Source organism: Schistocerca gregaria, chromosome 2 (genome assembly GCF_023897955.1).
Source record: "Schistocerca gregaria isolate iqSchGreg1 chromosome 2, iqSchGreg1.2, whole genome shotgun sequence".
In the NCBI taxonomy this organism is placed as follows: Eukaryota; Metazoa; Arthropoda; class Insecta; order Orthoptera; family Acrididae; genus Schistocerca; species Schistocerca gregaria.
In genome coordinates, this window is record NC_064921.1 from 76231683 (window position 1) to 76254791 (window position 23109).

At 44.0% G+C, this 23109-nt stretch overlaps 1 protein-coding gene across 4 annotated transcripts in view; it reads left to right on the forward strand.

Moving 5' to 3' along the window:
• LOC126336348 (solute carrier organic anion transporter family member 4A1) overlaps positions 1–23109 on the forward strand; it is an 840769-nt gene that overhangs the window by 749491 nt on the left and 68169 nt on the right. For all 4 annotated transcript variants that reach the window (XM_049999925.1, XM_049999926.1, XM_049999927.1 and 1 more), the window contains 2 exons: positions 11483–11604; positions 22315–22557. In XM_049999925.1, the coding sequence (XP_049855882.1) occupies positions 11483–11604; positions 22315–22557 (365 nt within the window). The remainder of the gene's footprint in view (positions 1–11482; positions 11605–22314; positions 22558–23109) is intronic.

Here is a 23109-nt window from a genome sequence, read left to right on the forward strand (position 1 = left end):
CTGCAGTAGTTCGAGTAACGAAGGTTTTTGTGAGGTAAGTGTTTCATGAAAGGTATAGCTTACTGTCAGTCAGGGCCATTCTTTTATAGGGATTATTGAAAGTCAGATTGCGTTGCGCCAAGAATATTGTGTGTCAGTTTAGTGATGATCAGAATAAGTAAAGAGAAAACTGTACAAGTACGTTGTGTTTTACTTAGTTGTTTCTGTATCAAAAAACGTAGAAGTTTACCAGCATAATCATTCATAATTTTTCAAAGGGAATGTTTCACGTGTATATTTTGTAATGGAAGCCATCAACCCTATATTCAGGGCAGTGGAATTAAAATGTCCTGTGGTACTTCTCCTGTTCCCAGTCGGCCGGTTTGCATAGTGGAATGGCGAAACTGATAATCAAAATAAAATGAAACAAAACAAAATAACATCTCAATTACACGGCTGTTGTCGAATTTCATTGTTGATTGCACATATGTTATCGTAATGGACAACTGAAAGTATGCAGCCGGCCGAGGTAGCCGAGCGGTTCTAGGCGCTACAGTCTGGAACCGCTCGACCGCTACGGTCGCAGGTTCGAATACTGCCTCGGGCGCGGATGTGTGTGATGTCCTCAGGTTAGTTAGGTTTAGGTAGTTCTAAGTTCTAGGGGACTGATGACCTCAGAAGTTTAGTCCCATAGTGTTCAGAGCCATTTGAACCATTTTGAAAGTATGCAAAATATGGAGTAAATCGGTGATCCGAACGTCGTGGCCTCCCTTTTTTTTTTTTAGTAAGAGTTGTGACTTTCTAAAAAGGGAGAGTAGGCTATGAGGGGGGGGGGGCAGGCGAGGGGGGGGGGCAGAGAGAGAGAGAGAGAGAGAGAGAGAGAGAGAGAGAGAGAGAGAGAGAGAGTGAGAGAGAGAGGTTGGATGGAGGGATGAAGGAGTGTAAATCAGGCCGCCGCAGATTGTGGAACTGTTTGCTAACTGGGGTTTATTGACGTCGGCGGGAGGCGCCAGTAGATAAGGTTTCACGCACAGCGCTTCCCTGCGTCACGTCGTGAGGGGGCGGGGGTGCGAGGGGACAAACGCACTTTGCTGGCCCACGGGGGCCCCTCTGTTGCTGTGGGCCGGCGTCTCTGGGCGGCTCCATTATTGCGGCCGGAATATGGAGCTCCCCCTGCGTGGCATGGGTGGAGGGCGACCCCTCTGGAGATCTGTTGCTCTTGATTACTGCCGCCGCGACCGTCTTTTGTCCCGCGCGACTGCGTCACTGCGGCGAGGGGCCGGCGCGCCGGGAGCGTCAAGTGTGTAAACGCTATGAATCAGCGCGGGGGCGGATATTACAAGTGTATTAGCCTCATATGCTTCGCGATAGCATCGGGCGGGCAGTCTGTCTTGTCTGAGCGCCTGCCTTCCATCTCTACAGCGTCCCCAATAGCTAACAGGACTCAACATTTGCCTGCAGTATTATTGACTTCGCAGATAAAAGCCTGCGGCGATGCGGATATGTTACGGTTTATCTGCGGGTATTCGAAATAATAACTGATTTGTGGTTAAAAGTTGCAGGACTGTGTCAGTATTACAGTTTTCGTCTTTTTTAAATATTACAGGAGATCGTTAATAATAATAACGCAAGGCTGCATTTTTAAATTTTTTGTACGGTGATTTCTCAAAACCATATGATCTAGAAGTAATTTGTAGTGCTGATTCTGAAAGTTACCTTTATTTTGTCCTATCACTTTATGATTTCGCACCGTAAATCGTATTTCAAAGATATAAGTAACTGAAGCACACATATTGAAATAAAATTTCAGTCAACTTCCATATTTTTAAAATTATTGTTTAATTTTTTAGGTATATACTAATAATACTCTGAATTTTTTATGTGAAAACTCTTAAATAAAACAAACTTTATTAACGTTCTACCTTCTTCATTCTTCACCTCTGCTTATTTATTCCTTCCTGGCGACGAGAACAGTTTTTTGATACTTTCATTGTAGAATGTTTGATTTTGTTGACAGAGCCACAACCTCACATCTGCTTCTACGAAGGTGTCCTTTAAGTGAAAATCGGCTGGGACGAAGTTTCATGGAGCATTATCGACGACAGTGAATCCAAGGCTCAAGGACAGGCTGCTCCATGGTTGGACGAACTCTTATGCACGTTTCGTTTTCTGCTGTTAGAAACCTAATTACGGCACGCCGTTTCTCACGCATCGACATAGTTACAAACCGCCATGTTACACGATACTGTTCGAAGGCCTCTAGCAACAGAGGGTTGCTGCTTTGTGTCAGGAAATCGGGAAAGTCGGTCGTGTAATATGCATCACATGTAACACTTCCATCTATAGTGAGAACGGAAAAACAATTCGGAGGCATTACTTTTCAGCCACGCCCTCGTACAAATACTTTCCTTAGCAACATTTAATTTTTAAACACTCTTTTTTTTCATTTTCTAGCAGAACCTTTATCCTTACTGTACCTCTTCAACATCCAACAACAGTAGCCATCATACTTTCATTTTCATCTTTCCTGGCATCTCGTCTCCATCTTCTTAATGTGCAGTTGGAAGCGTTTCCTGCGTCTTCATTTGAATGTCATATTTTCAGAGAAGTCGGCAACATGTCAATATGTGAGTGTAAGGAATAGACTTTTACATCCAGGTTTTGGCAGTATACTTGTAATGCTCTTTATTCGCTGGAAATTAACAGATATGGAGTCAGTCTGTGCACATATTTCTCAACGTATTGTAGTCTTGAACTTGTATTCCAACTTGTATTCCTTCATTAACAAGTGAAATATAGGACTAATAATGGGTGATGAAGGGAACTTTTGTAGTGGTGGAACAATAATTGTAATGTGTAAGCGGGTCATTAAAAATGTTTCTTGTTCGAAGCACAAAAATATCCGATTTAGCCTAATCTTTAAATTCTAATGCTTTTCCTTTGACCAGCTATCCCGCTCACTCAAAAAGCGGCACATTTTCGTGCACCCAGCTTGCTATCCTATAAAATTCCTGTAACTGAAAGTAAAATAAACTTATTCCATTAAGAAGAAATTGTACGTGATACAAAAAATTTTGGTATCAGCATAAAATAGTTAAGGGCATTTATTTTGAATACGGTACTCTGATACACAGAAAGCAACAATTACAAAGGAGTGCAAAATTTACGGACGAAAGTTTCGCATGGTGTGTAACTGCCAAGTAACAGTTCGATTAAACATGGATCATACATAGAAAGAACTGACACAGTATGGTAGTGACTGATTTACGTAGTGAGACGAAAGTATTCCCGCCTATTGCCATATGAGGGTGCGTAATGCACCCATAAGTATTGTCGAACATAATTTGTTTTGTTGGTCCAGGTATTACGGTGGGGGGAAGTACAATACTGCACGAGCGTACTTACTTCCAAATCTTTTAATACGGTACATTCACGAGTCAACATTATTGTAACACAGTACTCCTTCCCCATATGCGTCTTTCCATGAGTTCATTCGGCCCTGAATTTGTGTTAATGGGTGTCAGTGAATGACGGCATCGAACAATGAAGCTGGAGCACCTGTACCGTATTGAAAGAATTAGAGGTAAGTACGTCCATGAAACATTATACCTTCCCACACCATAACACCTGGACCAACAAAACGATGGTGTATTATGTACCATCATATGGCGAGACGTGGGAAGACTTTCATCTCACTGCGTATTTTTTCAGTAACTTTCTGTACTCTTCTGTGTCAGTTCTTCCTATAAATGACACAAGCTTCATCGAGCTATGTTATTTGGCAGTTACACATCATGAGAAATTTACTTTCCTTCTTACGTTTTGCACATTAGTATACGACGCCTGTTCAGAAAATTCTGGAACTTTGTTCACAAAATGATTCTACGCTTTTCTTTTACTTATTGCGCATGACCTCCTTAGAAATACTCTCCCCCACAATTGATACACCGCTCCCCAACACCCTTTCCACTTCCGGAAAGTTTTGGTACGCCCCTTGTAGGATGGAGCGAAGCGCCGTCTGCGAATTTTCTTTTGTCTCGTCTATTGTTGCAAATCTTTCTTTCAATGGGGTTTTCAACTTTGGAAATTAAAAAAAAGTCCGCAGATGCCAGGTCTGGAGAGTATGGAGGATGAGGCAACACAGTGATTACGTTTTCTGTCACGCACCAACAAGGATGAATGTGCGGGTGCGTTATCGTGATGCAAGAGCCATGAGTTGTGTCGCCACATCTCAGGCCGCATCCTTCTCACATTTTCTCGCAGGCGTCGCAACACATCACGATAGTACCATCAATTTGTCACTGTGGCACGAGTTCATGATGAACTAATCCTCCAAAGTAAAAAAAAAAGTACCAGCATGACTTTGACGTTTGACCAGACCTGACGAGCTTTTTTGGTCCTGGAGAAACTTCCCAACGATTGAACCGTGGTCTCAACATCATAACCGTAAACCGACGTCTCATCACCAGTTGTGATTTTCGTAAGGAACATTACTGATTCTCATTTGCGCGCTCCAAAAGCTTTTGACAGACTGAAAGGCGAAGGTTTTTTCTGGTTTTCTGGTTTTCGAAAACTAACTTGGCGGCAACACGATGCATTCCAAGATGCTTTGTCAGGATTTCGTGACATGATCCAGCTGAAGGGTTATGAACTTCTGTAATCTGTCGCACGGTCAGTCTTCATTTGGCACGCAATGTTTACGTTCCCGACACGATCGTCGTCGGTACAAGTCGAAGGGCGTCCTGAACGGGGGTCATCTTTAACTTCCATTCGGCCATTTTTAAACCGTGTGAGGCATTCGTTAACACCGAGTACGGCTTAGGCACTCATCACCGTAGGCTTCCTACACTATTTGATGTGTTCCTGTAGAGGTTTCTTTGAGTTTCACGCAAAATTTAGTGTAGATGCGTTGCTCCTCAAGCTGTGCCTTCTCAAAATTCGCAAACTGTGCGGTACAACATTCTATTCACTACAGCACTCAACAATAACTAACAGACACACAACAATAAAACTTCCGGCAGTTACACATTAAACCCAGGCGTGTGCAGGGATGCAAAACCGCATTTCGCTCCAATTGGTGCGAAATTACGAATGTTCCGGGATTTTTTGAACAGACCTCGTATTTAATTCATTACTATTACCAAATAGGCATGAAAAAGTTGTATGTTGACTTGAATGCGTGATATCCTGGAGACGGTAAATGTGTTGTCGTCTGCAGATCTAAAGATAACGACATGGTGGTCTTCCTGATTTTTCGAAGAATTACACGTTCATCCTGCTTCCGTCGTGCCACCAGCCGCATTATGCCTTAGTTATACATGTTTCGTTTGCATAAAGTGAGTTACATAACTACTGAAAGATGCAGCAAAGCGAACTGAAGGCTGCCCTGAGACACTCTGTCCACTGGAACCTTCACCGTATTGTCTTGCTCGTGTCTGTGTATCACATACGACATAAACAGAGGTCAGTATGCACTGAGGTGACGAAATTTGTGGGATAGCTATACGCACATATACAGATAGCAGTAGTATCCCGTACACAAGGTATAAAAGGGCAGTGCATTGATGGAGTTGTCATTTGTACTTGGTCGCTTGACGGGAATTAACAGACTTTGAACAAGGAATGGTAGTTGTGGCTAGACGCACGGGACATTGCATTTCGGAAATAGAATCTTCTACTAATGAAGAAATATGCCGCGCGGAGTAGCCGCGCGGTCAGGGGCGTCCTGTTACGGTTCACGCGCCTCCTCCGTCGGAGGTTCGAGTCCTCCCTCGGGCATGGATGTGTGTGTTAGTTTAAGCTGGGCTAAGTAGTGTGTAAGCCTAGGGACCGATAACCTCAGCAGTTTGGTCCCATAAGACCTTACCACAAATTTCGAGTTTAAGAAATAGCTGTACTGCTCTCTCCAGCAGTTGGTTAGTGTCATTCAGTGGCACCTGCTCCATGTACAGCCATTGTTCTTCAGAATGGGTACATCTACGTTTCGTAATTTTATAGCCAATTTTAAGTTCTTTTAGTGTAGTCCTCTAATTTATATCCTGTATTATATTACAGCTAAGTCTGAGAATGATCGTGTAATAATCGAATTGGTCACTTTTGCACCAATGTGCTGGCGATCTAGACTGCTTTAATTATTTTCAAATATTTGCCTTTGAATCGTTAACTTTTAATCCAGTACAATTTTACGGCTAAAAACTATACCTATTTTCCTCCTTAATAGGGGATCACATTATAATCAATATAATACTGCTTATTTTGTGAGTCCATTCCATGCATGTTTTCATTGTTCCTCACCAGACCGGGTTTGAGTGTTCTGTATGGGACACCATATTCCTTGGAAGCTCTAAAACAATTCATTCATTCAACATTCCTTACTTGCTTCATAGCCGTTTGTAGTGATCCTTCAGACCACTGACCTGTTTGATCTTATTACATACGAACCAGGCACTTCTTATAAAAATTAAGTCTTTCGGGGCATTGCTCACGAAAATAAGTCTTAGTGAGGAACAAAATTCATTATTTTACCTCAACAAAACGGTGGCATCTCTCCCGAGGATGGGGGTGAAATGTCACACTCCACGACTAACACAATTATGTCCGAAGCTCGGAAACTGCGGATGCCAACATACACCACAAAGTAGCCATTATGCTAAACACCTGTCCTTCTTTATTCATACGCTCGTAAACACTTGAAAATATCTGTGCACCATTAAGAAGCCGTCCGCTTTAGAGCTTACCTTGTATTTACTGGTTTAAAAGCTGAGAAACAATAAACACAAGTGTATTAGCCGCATACGCAGCTACCTTCCTGCCACACCAGTTAGCGAGTGCAGCACACGATAGAATCGCCAGCTGTTATCACCTGTCGGAAATGGCAGCTTTAAGCGTATCCTCACCATCCACTCTACAAGCGCCCTACATTTTTAGATTTACAAACAACCGTTTATTTTTTTATAATAGTTACATCATTTTAAAGGTTGGAAGAATGATTTATATTTCTGTCGCTGCATTTTTGTACACGCTGTGGCAGTTCAACATCACTTTCGTCCACATCTGCATCTACACAGATACTCCGCAAGCCACAGTACGGTGCATGGCGGGGGGTATACTTTGCAACCACTAGTCATTTCCTTTCCTGCTCCACTCGCAAAAAGAGCGAGGAAGAAACGACTGCCTATATGCCTCCGCATGAACTCTAAATTCTCATATCTTTATCTTCATGGTCTTTACGCGCAATTTATGTTGACGGCAGTAGAAGCGTTTGGCACTCAGCTTCAAAGGCAGGTTCTCTAAATTTTCTCGATAGCGTTTCTCGAAAATCCCTCCAGGGATTCCTGAGTCATCCACTTACGTATTGTTCGAACCGACCGGTAACAAATCTAACAGCCCGCATCTGAAATGCTTCGATGTATTCCTTCAATACGACCTGTTACGGACGCCAAACGCGCGAGAAGTACTCACGAATAGATGACACCAGCGTCAGTATTTACGGTCTCCTTTGCAGGTGAACCACTCTTTCATAAAATTCTCCCAATAAACCGAAGTCGAGCATACGCCTTCGCTACTAGGTTCTAACATGCTCGTTCCATTTCATGTCGCTTTGCAACGTTAGGCCCATATATTTAAACGACTTGACTCTGTCAAACGGGACATTAATACTTTATCCGAACATTAGAGGTCTGTTCGTCCTAGTACCCGCATTAACTTACATTTTTCCACATTTAGGGCTACATACCATCCATCACACGTACTGGAAATTTGTCTAAGTTGTCCTGTACATTCCTACAGTCACTCAACTTCGACACCTTACCTTACACCACAGAATCCTCAGCAAACAACTGCAGATTGCTGCCCAGCCTGTCTGGCAAATTATTTATGTATATACAAAACAACAGAGGTTCTATCACATCCTGGGGACTCCTGACGATACCTTCGTCTCTGATGAATACTCGCCGCCGAGGACAGCATACTGGGTTCTATTATATACCAGCTAGCCGCCACGTCGTTCGGGAAGCATAGAATCTCATCTTTCACCTCGTCGTCGGAGCAGAACCGCCGTCCGACAAATGCTCTTTCAACTTAGAGAACGTAGTAGTCGTTCGGTGCCAGGTCCGGACTACATGGTGTGTGGGTGATGACGTTTCAGCCGAAGTTTAGCAGGAGATCGACGATTTGACAGGCGAAGTGTAGGGGCGGGCACTTTTCGGCAGCATACTTATGTTCATGCTCAACATTTCTGTTCTCAGGTTCTGAACTGTCGTCGTGAGTTTTTTCAATGTTTCACGTTACCCGTCAGCGTTTGATGATGTCCCAGCAAAATGTAGACCTGCAGTACCCCCTTGCAGTCTCAAAACACAGTTGCCTTGACTTTAACATGACTTTCGCGGTTTGGGCGAGCAGGGATGCCGCTACTCGCATGACTGTTGTTTTGTCTCAGGTGTAGAGCGACATGTGCAGGTTTCGTCACCCGTGACAATCGAATCCAAGGAGTTGTCCTCTTCTACCGCATAGCGGCACAGAGATTCGAGGCAGAATCAAGTAATTGCCATTTGTGGTCAGCACACGCGGTATCCATCTTACACACGCCTCCTGATGTTCCAACATTTCCGTTAAAATCCTGTGGATAGTGTTTCGTGTAAGCTCAGGAACCAAAATGCAGAGAGCAACCAGAGTGCTCCTCCGATCTTTACGCATGGTTTTCTCAACTTTCGCAGCTGTACCACTGGAAATTGGTTGTCTGCTTCCTTTCTTCATCGTGAGTTTCGATACGACCGGCTGTAAACTATCCATACTACTCGCGAACGTTTGTGACATCCAGGCACCTCCGACCATATACTACCTCAACTGATTTCAGTCCTTTGAAGGTTTTTTGCGTTAAAAAAACAAATAACAGGGAGAACTTCGCACTTGGTGGTAGTTTTCAACGGAGCTCCATTTTCATTGGCTGCCAAGGCTAGACTCAGAATGCGAGCGAAGTGTGTGCGTGTTAATTAGGGACTGGAGGAAGCGCCACTCACAAAAGTTGAAAAGTTCTCGGGTATTCTGCACGATATTTCGCCACGCCGACATCTTGCCTTCTTCAAGTGTTTCTGATAACTGACAAGCGAGTTATACCTGACTTCCCGCCTCACTCCCTCTCACCTCCCGCTGTCTCCAGCCGCTGCGCTCTTGGCGCGGAACTGGTGCGGTGGTGGGGGAAGAGCAACTTCGGGAGTTGACCCACGGTCTCCATGAGCGCCGCTTGCGCTGATTTCTGCTGGCGTGGCGACAGTGCTTCTTCGTCCATTTCAGTTGTCAGGACAGGAGCGGACCTCCACGTAGATTGCCACTGTGACTTAGTCACGCTCAAGGGGTCCAAGGCCCTGCTTAGTTGATAGCTGCTGCCCTTACTTATTAATCAACCAAGCAGTCGGATCTCTAATCTTCCTCGAGAATAAAAGAGATAAGACGAAGATAAAGTGATTGCCACATCGATTATTGCATATGTTGGGAACACGTCAGCAAAAATCAGAAAAATACTCAGGAAACATTACGTCAACTGCGTGTTCCGCCCACCAGCAATGTGGAAAATTATATATATTCCAGATTATTCGGACGGTGCAGGTTGCACTGAGCGTAAACGCCACGCTGACAAAGCCCGCCGTAGCAGAAATACGCAACAATCCAAGACCTTCTAGGATTCGACGAAGAAGCATTGTCGCCAAGTCAACAGAGATCCGCATCCAGCGCCGGCCGCTGTGCTACCGAGGACCCTGGATCGACGCCCGACGTCTTTCTTCACGACTGCATCAGGTCCGCTACTGACTGGACACGGCGGAAGTGAGGGGGAGAGGATATAAAGGCGCCATCCAGCAGATATCACTCATCAAGATGGCTTGCCGAAATAGCGGAACTTTTGGACAATGACACCCTGCTGTATACCCGAGAACTTTTCAAGACTCTTGTGGCCGGGAAAACCTATTATCACAGAACTGTATTAAGGACAAGTTCTGATTCAAATGAGCAAAAAATAGGCGAACGTCAGAAATATTTTTGAGACAGTTAACGGACATACAAAGGCTATGTTTGGGAATTATGATTGAGCATATTTTTATCTTTATTTTAGATTCTCAATACAAAAAACAAAATGGCGCTCGTAATTATGATTTGATCAAGGGCCTGTGAGTTTGAAGTACGCAGATTGAGTGCAGTGTATTCTCTCAGGAATTATCTGAAATAAAATATGGATAACACCAGTTGATACTGCATTACATTTATGGGAGCTTATACCTAACCACAATGAAATAACCTTAAATTTAACGATATGGTGCTAACTCCAACTTTCAGTTCGATTTTTGGGAGTTTGTTTCACTCTTTATGGCTTTAAAAAATAGTTATAAACAACAACTTTCATATACTACAGGCGTAGGCTCCCAAGAAAAGTGTTTACTTTTCGGTGGTCAAAATTAGAAGTTAATAGCTTGAAAAGTTTTTATTTTATGCTGCAATCTCGAAAAACACCAGTTTAAAGTTCAGGAAAAACTTTTTGTATTTATTGTAGTTCAATTTGCATAAAAACTACGAGTCATTAGATATTATTGACATCACTGAACACAAATCTGAAATTAGATTTGCAAAATCAAAAGTCCAAAATGGCCAATCCATTGTGCTGGACCAAAAGGATTTTTTGACCAGTTTCGACCAAAATTCTACCCAAAAAAGTATTTTTACTTACGTCTAGTCTGCAACTCCAGGACCGTATGTCAACCCTTCCTCTAACTCGAATGTAATTTAGGTTAAGTAGTGTGTAAACTTAGGGACTGATGACCTTATCAGTTAAGTCCCATAATATTTCACACACATTTGAACATTTTGTAACTCGAATTGTACCTGGAGAGCAATTCTCTCGTTCTTCTGGGAGAGAAAAGCCGACCCGGCTGAGCTGCACACGCTGCGTTCGGCAGCTTGCACACGTTGTTCGTCATCTTTTTCGACGAATGTGTTTGCTTTAATACTGGATTATAAATCATTTTGTGAACGCGCGTTAAGGCAGAACAAGTTTTCTGAGGTGGGCGTTTCCAGCTGAGAGCCTGCCACAGAGGCCGCGATTGCTTCGAACAATGAGCTGTAGAAATTTTTGTAGCACACGGATGAAAAATGCCTTTTCATCCCAACATTCTAGAAACATATACCCTTCAAGAAATGGAATTAAAAAATCGAATTTTCGCTCATTTTGAATGAGAACCTAACCTTAACAGTTTTTCTACGCCTCTGAAGAAATAGCACAATTTTTTCTGGGATTGTCTTTGTATACTTAAAAAACTTCCGTTATTGTGACTTCCACTGGCACAAGCACGAGACTATTCAATTGCCACCAACTAAGTTTTTCTTTGTTGTGTTGTGTGTATTGTTAATGTGACATTTTGTATCACACCTCAGTCTACTGGCACGTTGGCGGCGCAGCAGGAGGTAACTGGAGACTAGCAGCGCTGCTGTCATGGTTGCCGTGTTGCTGTTGTTGCAGGATGGGCCTGACGCAGGACAGCAATGTGTGGGTGGGCGCCTGGTGGATCGGCTTCGTGCTGGCCGCCTTCGTCTGCCTCGCCCTCGCCGTACCGCTGCTCGCCTTCCCGCCGGCCTTACCGGGTAAGTCGGTCTTACCCGTTGAACAACACGCACGAAAGGCACTTCTCAGTAAGGAGCCAATTTGAATACCTCTAATAAAGACAGTGAACGTTTCGGACACTACGAGACTGGAACCACTGTGGCGTGTATACCACATTGCGAGTCCTGATTAGTTATATGAGGGGCAGTCAAATGAAAACCAAACACCCACCAGAACGGAACCATGGAACTGATCCATTCAGAAGTAATCACAATACGCATTAAGATGTGTCTCCCAGTGGGAGAAGAGACGATCAATTGCTGTTTCGTAGAACGCGGTCGGTCTGTGACGGATCCACAACCGCACCATCTCTCCCGACCGAAACCTACGTCCATGCATGTCTTTCTTCAGGTCACCAAAGATGTGAAGATCAATCGGTGAAGGATCCGGGCTGTGTGGAGGATGTCGCAGTGTTCCTCAACCATATCGCTTCGCCTTACTGACAGTGTCTGGGCGGTCATCATCACCGAATGATTCCGTCCGACAACGTTTCCTGGGCGTTTTGACTTTATGGTGCGTCGCAGTTTCTGCATAGTGTCATCATACCGCTACACATTGATTTTGGTTCCACTCTCGAAGAACTCTACGAGCGGAGGGCGCCTGCAGTCGAAGAATACCATCATGACCTTACCGGAACGCGTGTGAACAGCTTTGGATTTCTTTGGCAAGGGAGAGGTGGGCTGTTTCCACTGTTGGCTTTGCCACTTTTTTGGGATCGAAATTGTGGCATTACGAAATTAGATGATAACCTTCTTCTTCGACTGCAGGGCCCCTCTGGATGAGTTCCTCGAGAGTGGAATCACAATCAGTGCGCAGCGGTACCAAGACACTTTGCAGGAACTTCAGCGTGCCATGAAGTCACAGTGTCCAGGAATACTGTCGGACGGAATCGTCCTGTCGTACAATAACGCGTGCACACAGACTGCTTATCGGACAAAGGCTATATTTCAACGATTTGGCTGAGAAATGGTGCAGAGTGCTCCGTACGGCTCAGATCTTTCACCGTTGACATCGGCTTCAGTCGGACGAGGAGGTGGAAGAGTGGGTGCGATTGTGGACCTGTCAGCGGCCGACCGCGTTCTAGAAACTGGAATTCCTCGTCTCGTCTCTCAGTGGGATAAATGTCTTAACGCATGTGGTGATTACTTTTGAATGGGACCATTCTATGGTTTCGTTGTGGTGTATGTTCGTTTTTCATTTGATTGTCCCGTAAACGTTCAGAATAACTGTGGTCGCTGCTGTGTGAGCTGGTATACTGACAGGTTTCTTACCCCACAACTGACAGATGGTCACGACACCTGGACCTTGGGGAGGCGGCGGCAAGATGACATTCTCTGCGATAGAAGAGACGAAAAAACTGAGAAATTGCAAGATACAAATGTTCTCCTCTCCAGGAACCGGGGCCTTCTCGAAATTCATGGTGTCAAACACAGATGGAGTTATTGTCATAGAATTACGAATGCAGCAATCTAGCTTCCATTGTTGTACAATGTTGTGTCACACTGGAAAGACGAGGAAAATTTTTAGTTCAATTGTACACTTTTATGAAGCACTTTGAGCTTGCTTTGGGAACTTGTTTTGGAAGGTTGTTTTAAGAGGTTGTCTGAAGCGAGTTGGGTCTCACCCAAAAAACACAAATACCTAGTTTTAATAAACAGCTTTATTGAAGTTTAAATGCGCCAACTAACTCTGAAAAAAATAGCAAGCATGAAAATAACTCATAAAATCCATTAACATAATGTGATGAGACGTTTTGTAACAAAAATAAGTGTTTATGTTCTGAAAGTTTATATGCTGTAAGTCCACATTGAAGAGCGTTATTCGGTAACACTTCTGCTGAATGTTTCTGTTAATAACTAGCAGGATTTTCTTATGTTTTCAGAAATTTTTGGTTTACGTGTCTTTTAATTTTCTGGGTCATACTAACATTATTGATAAATAACCAAAAATATTATGAATATTTTGTTCCCGTGCGAGGGCGTTGCAACGTAGAGCGACTCCGTATTTGGGCAAGGAATTAGTGTGTCATTCATATCTTTCTGACGTGCGTGCCGTAATTTCGGAAACGTAAACTATGACAACGTTATTACCAGATGCATTCGAAACAGGAACAACGTGCTGTTATTCTTCTTTTGGCTGCCGACGGAAAAACGGCGGTAGACATCCATCAGTGAATGAAGAGTGTGTGTGGGGCAGCATGTGCGTCGAAAACAACCGCTGTGGAATGTGCGACAAGGGTTGCTGCTGCTTCATGACAATGCACATCCCCATACCGCAAATATCGTAACGAAGTTACGCCAAGTGGGAGACACTCGAACAATGGCCACATAGACTTTATCTCTTCCCACGCGACTATACGATTATCACGGCTACGGTCGCTTATAAAGGATCTTGAAGGGTCGCGATTCCTGTCGGGCTAAGATGTGCAGTAAGCAGTTATGGACTTTTTCATGCAACAGTACACGGTGTTTTACCAAATGGGCATCTTCAACACGGCGCCTCATTGGATGATTGCTTCAACGCTCTGTGCGATTTTTCCTGATTGGCATACCGATTCTGCACTCTACGGCCTTCAAACGGAAACTTTTTGATAGACCCTTAAACAGGGTGAGTCAGGTGGAAAGGTACATGCTCTAAAGGATTTGTAATCCTGAAAAAAAAGAAAAAGAAATGATCGTATGGCATTGTTGGCTGGGAGGCCCCATGTGGGGAAGTTCGGCCGCCGTATTGCACGTCCTTTTTAGTTGACGCCACTTCGGAGACTTGCGAGTCAATGATGATAAAAGACATACAACACCCAGTCATCACGAGGCAGAGAAAATCCCTGACCCCGCAGGGAATAGACCACGAGCTGCGGACAAAAAAGCTTCAAATGAATATATGCCCTTTTCCGACATCCAGGGGCGTCAGTCATATGTCCTCCCTCACCAGCACTGAAATGCAAATACAACCAAAGCAACATTAGGCAACGTAGTGACCATAATTCGTTTTTCTGAAACAACGCGTTTTTTCCCCTCATACACGTAGACTTAGCGGACCCGCAGCTTCCAGCTTTAATAGGGGTCCTACACTCATGCTCATAAATTAAGGCTAATTGCAGAATGTGGTGCCACACAACGTGCCACTACACAAAACTGACGCTAACAGCATAGGCACGTAGGGAACACATACGACACACACATATAAGTCCACGGTATTGGTGCTAAGTTGAGAAAGCAGTCCCGGAACAAATGTGCTACAAAACGCCACTGTTTCCTGCGCATGTACCCCGACAACAATATGGGATATGATCACCAGGCACACGTACACAGGCCACACAACGGTTTGGCGTACTCTGGATCAGGTGGTCGAGCAGCTGCTGGGGTATAGCCTCCCACTCTTGCACCAGTGCCTATCGGAGTTCCTGAAGTGTCGTAGGGGTTTGAAGACGTGCAGCGATACGTCGACCAAGAGCATCCTAGACGTGCTCGATGGGGTTTAGGTCTGGAGAACAGACAGGCCACTCCATTCGCCTGATATCTTCTGTTTCAAGGTACTTCTCCACTATGGCAGCTCGGTGGGGCCGTGCGTTATTATCCATCAGGGGGAAGGTGGGACCCACTGCACCCCTGTGAAGGCGGACATACTGGTGCAAAATGACGTCACGATACACCTGACATGTTGCAGTTCCTCCGTCAAAGACATGCATAATCCCACACCTACACCATCAAACCACAACCTCCATACAGGTCCCTTTCAAGGACATTGAGGGGTTGGTATCTGGTTCCTGGTTCACTGCAGATGAAAACCCGGCGAGAATCACTGTTTAGACTATACCTGGTCTCGTCCGTGAACATAACCTGGGACCACTGTTCCAATGAACATGTACTGTGTTCTTGACGCCAGGCTTTACGAGCTCTCCTGTGACCAGGGGTCAGTGAAATGCAACTTGCAGGTCTCCGGGCGAATAAACCACGTCTGTTCAGTCGTCTGTAGACTGTGTGTCTGGAGTCAACTGTTCCAGTGGCTGTGGAAATGCCCTGAACAAGGCTACCCGCAGTACTCTGTGGCCGTCTGTGGGCACTGATGGTGAGATATCGGTCTTCTTGTGGTGTTTTATACTGTGGACGTCCCGTACTGTAGCACCTGTATACGTTTCCTGTCTGCTGGAATCGTTGCCATAATCTTGAGATCACACTTTGTGGCACTAGGAGGGCCCGTGCTACGACCTGCTGTCTTTGACCAGCCTCCAGTCGCCCAGGTATTCTACCCCTCATAACGTCATCAATATGTGTTCTTTGACCCATTTCCGACACACAGTCACCGTTAGCACTTCTGAAAACGTCTGCACACTTACTCGCTGCACCGTTCTCTGACATGCACCATTACACCTCTGCGTATGTGGACTGCTGCCACCGTGCGACGAGCGCAGCTCAAATGCACCGCATGGTCATACCCCGAGGTGATTTAAACTCGCAAACCGCCCACCAGTACGTTGCTTCACCATGTATCGGCATTATCCTTAATTCATGAGCATGAGTGCATATGCCTTCACGACAATGCTGCTTCAATTATGGACATTTCGACAGATACAACAGCCAGGACATTCTTTCTGCATGGAACTTCTCTCTCGTATTTTACATGCGTACGTTCAAGCAAAGGATCGTACGAATGAGCTCAAATCAGCAACACGGCAGCTACCCACAAGAGCTGCAAAACGCGTTGCAGTTGACGGTAGACTTCCCCAGTGTTTTCATTAGTTTCCTTGGAAACTGTTAAGAACATGGCATTTGTTCCCGGAGTCTTTCGTGGTGGAATGCTTCAATAAAATGTTCTTGGTTTGCATGCCTCGGCATGTCGAACAAAACACTCGATTTTTCGATAGCTGTCTCCGCCACGTAATCAGGAAGTGAAATCACTGATTGCTTCGACTGGCATAGCGTTTCGCTTAAACAAGATGTTTTGAAATTCCCGTTACAGATTTGTAGGACTTGTAGAGAGGAGTGATTGCATAATATTCTGAATAGGAACTCATGTCCGGTAACGTCATCCAACGACGCTACAGACCGTCGAAGTTACAGACGCCGGCGCCTGTAAATGTAGTACATACAAGGTGATTACGTGATGATGTTACAGACTTTCTAGGATGGTGGAGAAAGATACATGTATCATTTTGACGTGGGGGTCCATATACCTCAAACGAGCGAGTCGAAAGATATAAGTGAAAACATTCCTGATACCTCTGGCGGTCGAATGCATGTACTGGTACTGTTGTTGCAAAGACTGTAGGTTAGGAAACTTTCAGAGATAGTAGCAAAGCAAAAATGATTAGTAAACATGGGCTCTAAAATGCATAACTGAGGACCTGTGAGCAGCCGTTCATTTTCGCTACTGTGAAACACATTTCCTTTATTGAACAAGTGCTCCTAGCTCTTAAGATACGCACTTTTCTGATACTGGATCCCCTATCTCTTCTAAATCGACTCCTGTTTCTTCTTCTGTGACGTCATCAGACAAGACTACCCTTGCTTTTCATTTCACCGAAGGTTGTTTTGACTCTCCTATGTCCTGAGTCAGTACTTCCGACAATCATTTCTTTTTCCATTTCTTCCCATTTTTCATACATCCATTTCGTCTTAGCTTTCCTGCACTTCCTATTTATTTCATTCCTCAGCGCCTTTCCATGAACGTTTCTGGACTTCCTTTTTTCATCGATCGGCTCAAATGTTTCTTCTGTTACCCATAGTTACTTCGTAGTTACCTCTTTGTACCTATGTTATTCTCTCCGTTTTAGAGGTGTTCATTCCTCTTCAACCGTCCTGCCTACTGAGGAGTTATTCCTTATTGCAGTACCTATAGCCCTAGAGAACTTCAAGCGCATCTCATCATCCCTAAGTACTACTGTGTCTCACTTCATTTGTGTACTAATTCTTCCTGACTAATGTCTTAAACTTCAGCCTGCTCTTCATCATTACTACATTGTGGTCTAAGCTGCACTCGTGGTCTCGGGATTGCATCTTTGAAGTCATGAAAACGTCCTCGGTCCTGGTTTCGAACGCCACCATCGTGTAAATTTTGGCGGCCGAAGACTACCAGCGTAAGAAGTCACACTCATTCTGCCAAAGGCCCTTACCTAAGAGGGCGGAGGAGCGGACAGAGGTTTAGGGCTCTCTCTTGTCCATGGAAAGTGCTGCAGTAAAGGCACATAATGTGTGTGCACATGACATGTGGCCTGTAATTGAAAAAGTGTCATGATGATCTCTCCATTGGCAAAAGATTCCGGAATAGTCCCCCATTCGGATCTCCGGGAGGGGACTGCCAAGGGGGAGGTTACCATGAGAAAAAGATTGAATAATCAACGAAAGGATAATGTTCTACGAGTCGGGGCGTGGAATGTCAGAGCTTGAACGTGGTAGGGCAGCTAGAAAATCTGAAAACGCAAATGCAAAGGATCATTCTGCATGTAGTGGGGGTCAGTGAAGGGAAATGAAAAGAAGACAAGGATTTCTGAGTATAGGGTAATGTCAACAGCAGCACAAAATGGTAAAACGGAAGTAGGATTCGTTATAAATAGGAAGGTGGGGCAGAGAGTGAGTTACTGTGAACAGCTGAGTGACAGGGTTGTTCTTGCAGGCGCTGACAGCAAACCAACATCGATATACGATTGTTTAAGTATACATGCCAACGTCACAAGCTGAAGATGAAGAGATAGAGAAAGTATATGAGGATACTGAACGAGTAATGCAGTACGTAACGGGAAATGAAAATCTAATAATCATGGGGATTGGAATGCTGTTGTTGGAAAAGGAGCAGAAGAAAGGGTTACCGGAGAATATGGGCTGGGTACTAGGAATGTGAGAGCAGAAAGACTAATTTGAGTTCTATAATTAATTTCGCTACTAGCAGCGAGCACTCTGTTCAGGAATAACAAGAGGAGGAGGTATGCTTGGAAAAGGGTGGGAGATACGGGAAGGTTTCAGTTAGATTACATCATGGCCAGACAGAGATTCCAGGATCAATTTAAGTATGCACTACATTGATAATCTCTCCAACAGGCATTATTTTTAGTACGTTTTGTTGTGCTAAAGTGTCACAAAATGTGAGGTCGATCACATTGTTCACTGATCAGTTGAAATTACATGTAGGCCCTTGCCACGATTTGCACTGTTTTCGTTCTTGATTGATGTTGAAGTCGAGTTTCGGGGCACTTAGTTCATACCCTTCCATTTTAAGCTCATGTTCCAAATTAGTGCCTAATAAATTGAAATAAAAACTAAACTCCTCTCTAAGAGGCCATGAAGGCCGCCGTGTCATCCTCAGACCACAGTTGTCACTGGATGCGGACATCCATGTGGTCAGCACACCGCTCTCCCGACCGTATGTCAGTTCACGAGACCGGAGCCGCTACTTGTCAACCAAGTAGCTCCTCAGTTTGCCTCACAAGGACTGAGTGCACCACGCTTGCCAACAGCGCTCGGCAGACCGAATGGTCACCCGTCCAAGTACTATCCCAGCCCGCCAGCGCTTAACTTCGGTGATCTGACGGGAACCGGTGTTACCACTAATAAATTGCACACTTAATTGATATTGTGCTGTTTTCAGACACCCGGTATGATATAGTTATTCACAAGAAAATAAAACTTACAAAAATAAGCTTGCTAGTAACACACATTTTGCCGTAAATGCGCCGGCAGGTAAGGAAATACATAACGAAAGGTACGGGACATGTTTCGCTTGCTTACTCTCTGTAATCATTCGTGAAACTGTCTCTAGGTGGTGCGACTTCTGTAGCGTATTGATTTACAGATATGCGTTTCCTACAACGGATTAGAACTGCCGTTCCTGTGACGGATTAGAACTGCTCTCGCCAGAAAGAAAAAGACTGTCTTCAACACTATCGTAACATTAATATTAACCGTCGATTAATGACACCTTGGAGCATAATAGAAGTTAATAGAGACAGGGATTCGATAGTAAGGTCTCGGCAACTGTGTGGACTCCCTTTCGTTTTAACCAGTGAAACGTAAAAATCATGTGGAGTTAACGAACAGAGCTATGAATGTGTAAGAGAGAAAATGTGAGCCGACAACTCCTCTTTGTTCTTTTGTGGCTTGTTTGACACACGATTAGAAGCGCACAAAATCAGTTTCTCGCTTAACTTCTGCGCTTTTATGTAACTAAAACAATTACTTTTATGCAGGTACAGTTATGTGCACAAACATTAACAAATGTATATAATTATTGTTGTTATTTTGTACGCAACTTTCTTCATCATGATTAAAGGGAAGAGTTTTCTGTTATTACTGATAAATGAGGAAGTCTTTTTATGAGTAATAGAAACATGTTTTATATCAGTTCTACAAAGTATTGAAGCGATGTTTGATATATTTTTGTTTTGCGATTCTTTTTTTATTTTACCTTTTTGTTAAGAAACTTGCGTTTTCTAGTGCTGTATGATAAATTATATTATCTTCTTTATTTTTACTACAGCATCCCCCAGTTTCACGTTAGAAATCAACAATTTTTGAGTAGACCCTGAATTAAACATTGGCAGTTTCAGTTTTGCTATAAATGCTGTTTGTTCAAGTAACATACAGGAGGATAAGTATGTAGAAGAAGAATGTTGCGTAGGTGACTCGGTTTCTTTATATATCATGAGTCATTTTGTACACGTTTCAGTGCTTCCGGTTTTTACAGGAATGTAATAAGACACTGAGTGCATACCTAAAGAAAGCGATTATGTTATAAGGTAACGTCCAGTAGGTATGCAACAACCAGCATGCAGGGAAGGCGGATACTATCTTAGCTGACTAAAACTACTAGGAAAAGTACCGTAGTCTGCTAGTCTGCGGTATTGTAGTCTACGGTAAGCGACGGTAGTTTTATAACTCTACCGTAGCAGCCACGTCCCAAGGCCTCTCCTGCATGGAGCTAACGGACATTTCAGGGTGCAGCATTAAGACTAGCTGCTAACTGTTTGAAAAACTTCACAAGATTTCAATAGTTTCAAAAATTTTAGCTGTCATTATTTAAATTCGTGTTGGAAATGCGACGCCGGCCGCGGTGGTCTAGCGGTTCTAGGCGCGCAGTCCGGAACCGCGCGACTGCTACGGTCGCAGGTTCGAATCCTGCCTCGGGCATGGATGTGTGTGATGTCCTTAGGTAAGTTAGGTTTAAGTAGTTCTAAGTTCTAGGGGACTGATGACCGCAGTAGTTAAGTCCCATAGTGCTCAGAGCCATTTGAACCATTTTTGGAAATGCGACCTGAGTCTTTTTTGTTGTTGTTGCTATCGTTTCGGCCTGCTGTGTACCACGAAGATTTTTATCTCTTCCTTGATTGTGTTTCCTCCTTTTGCCAGTAGATTTTCATTTTGGCTGACTGTGCTTCTTTTCTCTGTTTTGACCATTTGCAGGCAAGACGTGGAACTGGCGTAGTAAGCGAAATAATGTTTTTAGTAATTTTGGCTTTTTCTCTGAAAACTTCTCGATCCTGAATGTCCTCAAATGAAATTTCAGCTTCCTGTAAATCCTTTTTAACTTGGCGTGCCCATTTTGAATACGATTTTGTTTTTGAAATTGATGAATGTATGCGATGAGTAAGTCTTTGCGGGATCACTCTTTCCAGATGACCAAAAAACATCATTCTCCGCTTCCTCATGCTGGTAACAATATCTTATGTATGTTCGTATAATTCACAGTTGTGTCTTCGGCGGTATTCTCCGTTTTCTTTGATAGGGCCAAGGGTTTTTCTCAAAATTTTCCGGTCTTTTATTTCAGGTTTTCGTAGTGGTCCTTTCTTCGTCATGTTTAAATATTCTGATGTATACAAAGCTGACGGTCTAATTACCGTGTTATAATGACAAAGTTTTAGGTCTAAAGGTAGGCTTTTGCTTCTGTATAAGTCTTGCACAGATGAAAAGTACCTTCTAGTTTAGAACACCTACTTTCTACAGCTGCATTTTCTGAACCATCAGGTGTAATTATTTCTCCAAGATATTTAAATTTCTTCGACTGCTTGATTTGTATTTCAGTATGAGGAGGACCGTGTTTGATGTTTGTGATGAGTTCAGTTTCGTTAAGTGGTATTTTTAGGCCAGTCTTAGCAGAAATTGAATGTAGGCTGGACACTTGAACCTTAGCTTCGTCAATATTATTTGCAATGAGTGCCAGATGATCAGCAAAAGCCAAACAGTTTCCACTGAGGACATTACTCTTGTGTCCAATTTGAATCCCATAACCTGGCGATAAGGCTGTTTTCCACTCTCTATCTTTTCCAGGACAAAGTTGAAAAGCAATGGAGAGAGCAGGTCACCTTGTCTCACACCTGTACAGATTTCAAGTGGTTCTGATAGGTCGCCTCTGAACTAGACCTTTGACACTGTGTTATTTAAAGTGGCGCTTATCAGATTGATTGTTTTCATATCTAGACCAAATTCGGCAAGGGTGTTCTTTATTGTTTCTCCATCAATTGAGTCATACGCTTTTTGAAAGTCGACAAAGGTCACGACAAACGTTTTTGATCTTGATTTGGCGTATGGTATAACAGATTTCAGGTTAGGGATCTGCTCTGCACAGGATCTTGATGTCCTGAAACCAGCTTGATATTCGCCCAATGTGTAATCCATTACTGAAAAATATCTTTTAATATAGGGCGGCTCTGCCGCAGAATCGCCCGCCCGCTGACGTTTATTTGCAAGTCCTTTTTTGCACAGGCTCGGCGGCGCTGCGCGCGCAGAAGGTGTCGGAGGCGCACGGCAACTGCCGCGTGGAGGCGTTCAGCAAGGTGCGGGAGATGCCGCGCGCGCTGCGCCACCTCGTGGCCAACCCCACCTTCTTCTTCCTGAACCTGGCCGGCGCCAGCGAGGGGCTGCTCATCGCAGGCTTCGCCGCCTTCCTGCCCAAGCTCATCGAGAACCAGTTCAGCGTCAACGCCACCTGGGCCGCCATGCTCATGGGTCAGTATCTTCATCTTCTACCCTTCCAGTGGCTTGGCCTCTCCACCGGTCGACCGGTTCCCCGGTTGCGCGAGGCGAGTAAAATGAAAACACTAACAGCGTAATAAAAGTTCTGTCCTGTGACGTATCACTGCTTTAAAGAAACCTAAGTGACAGCATACTTGCGACTTGCCGGGGCTAGCAGTGTATTTAACACTAAATTCTTCTAGAATCTTCATATGTAAATGATGCTCCGACTTTTGCTGTTGCACATGGATTAAGAAGAAACGCGAACTGACTGTAATCGATCCTGCAAGTGGAGTAGAAAAGAGTTTGGCACCTGCAGTAATTTGATAGATATTAATTAAATAAAGGAAAGTTTCAGTAGCGTAGTGAGACATTCGGCGATCTTCTGTCTGAAACGATTACATTTATCGTCTGCAAAGCTATGTCGCGTGCTGCGGTATGCGGAGACACTAGAAGCACCATAGTAGAACCCATTTGACGCTTCTAAGTTGATGTAATAGCCAGTAAGAAGTAGTACAATTCAAGTTTTAGGTATCGCTTAATGAT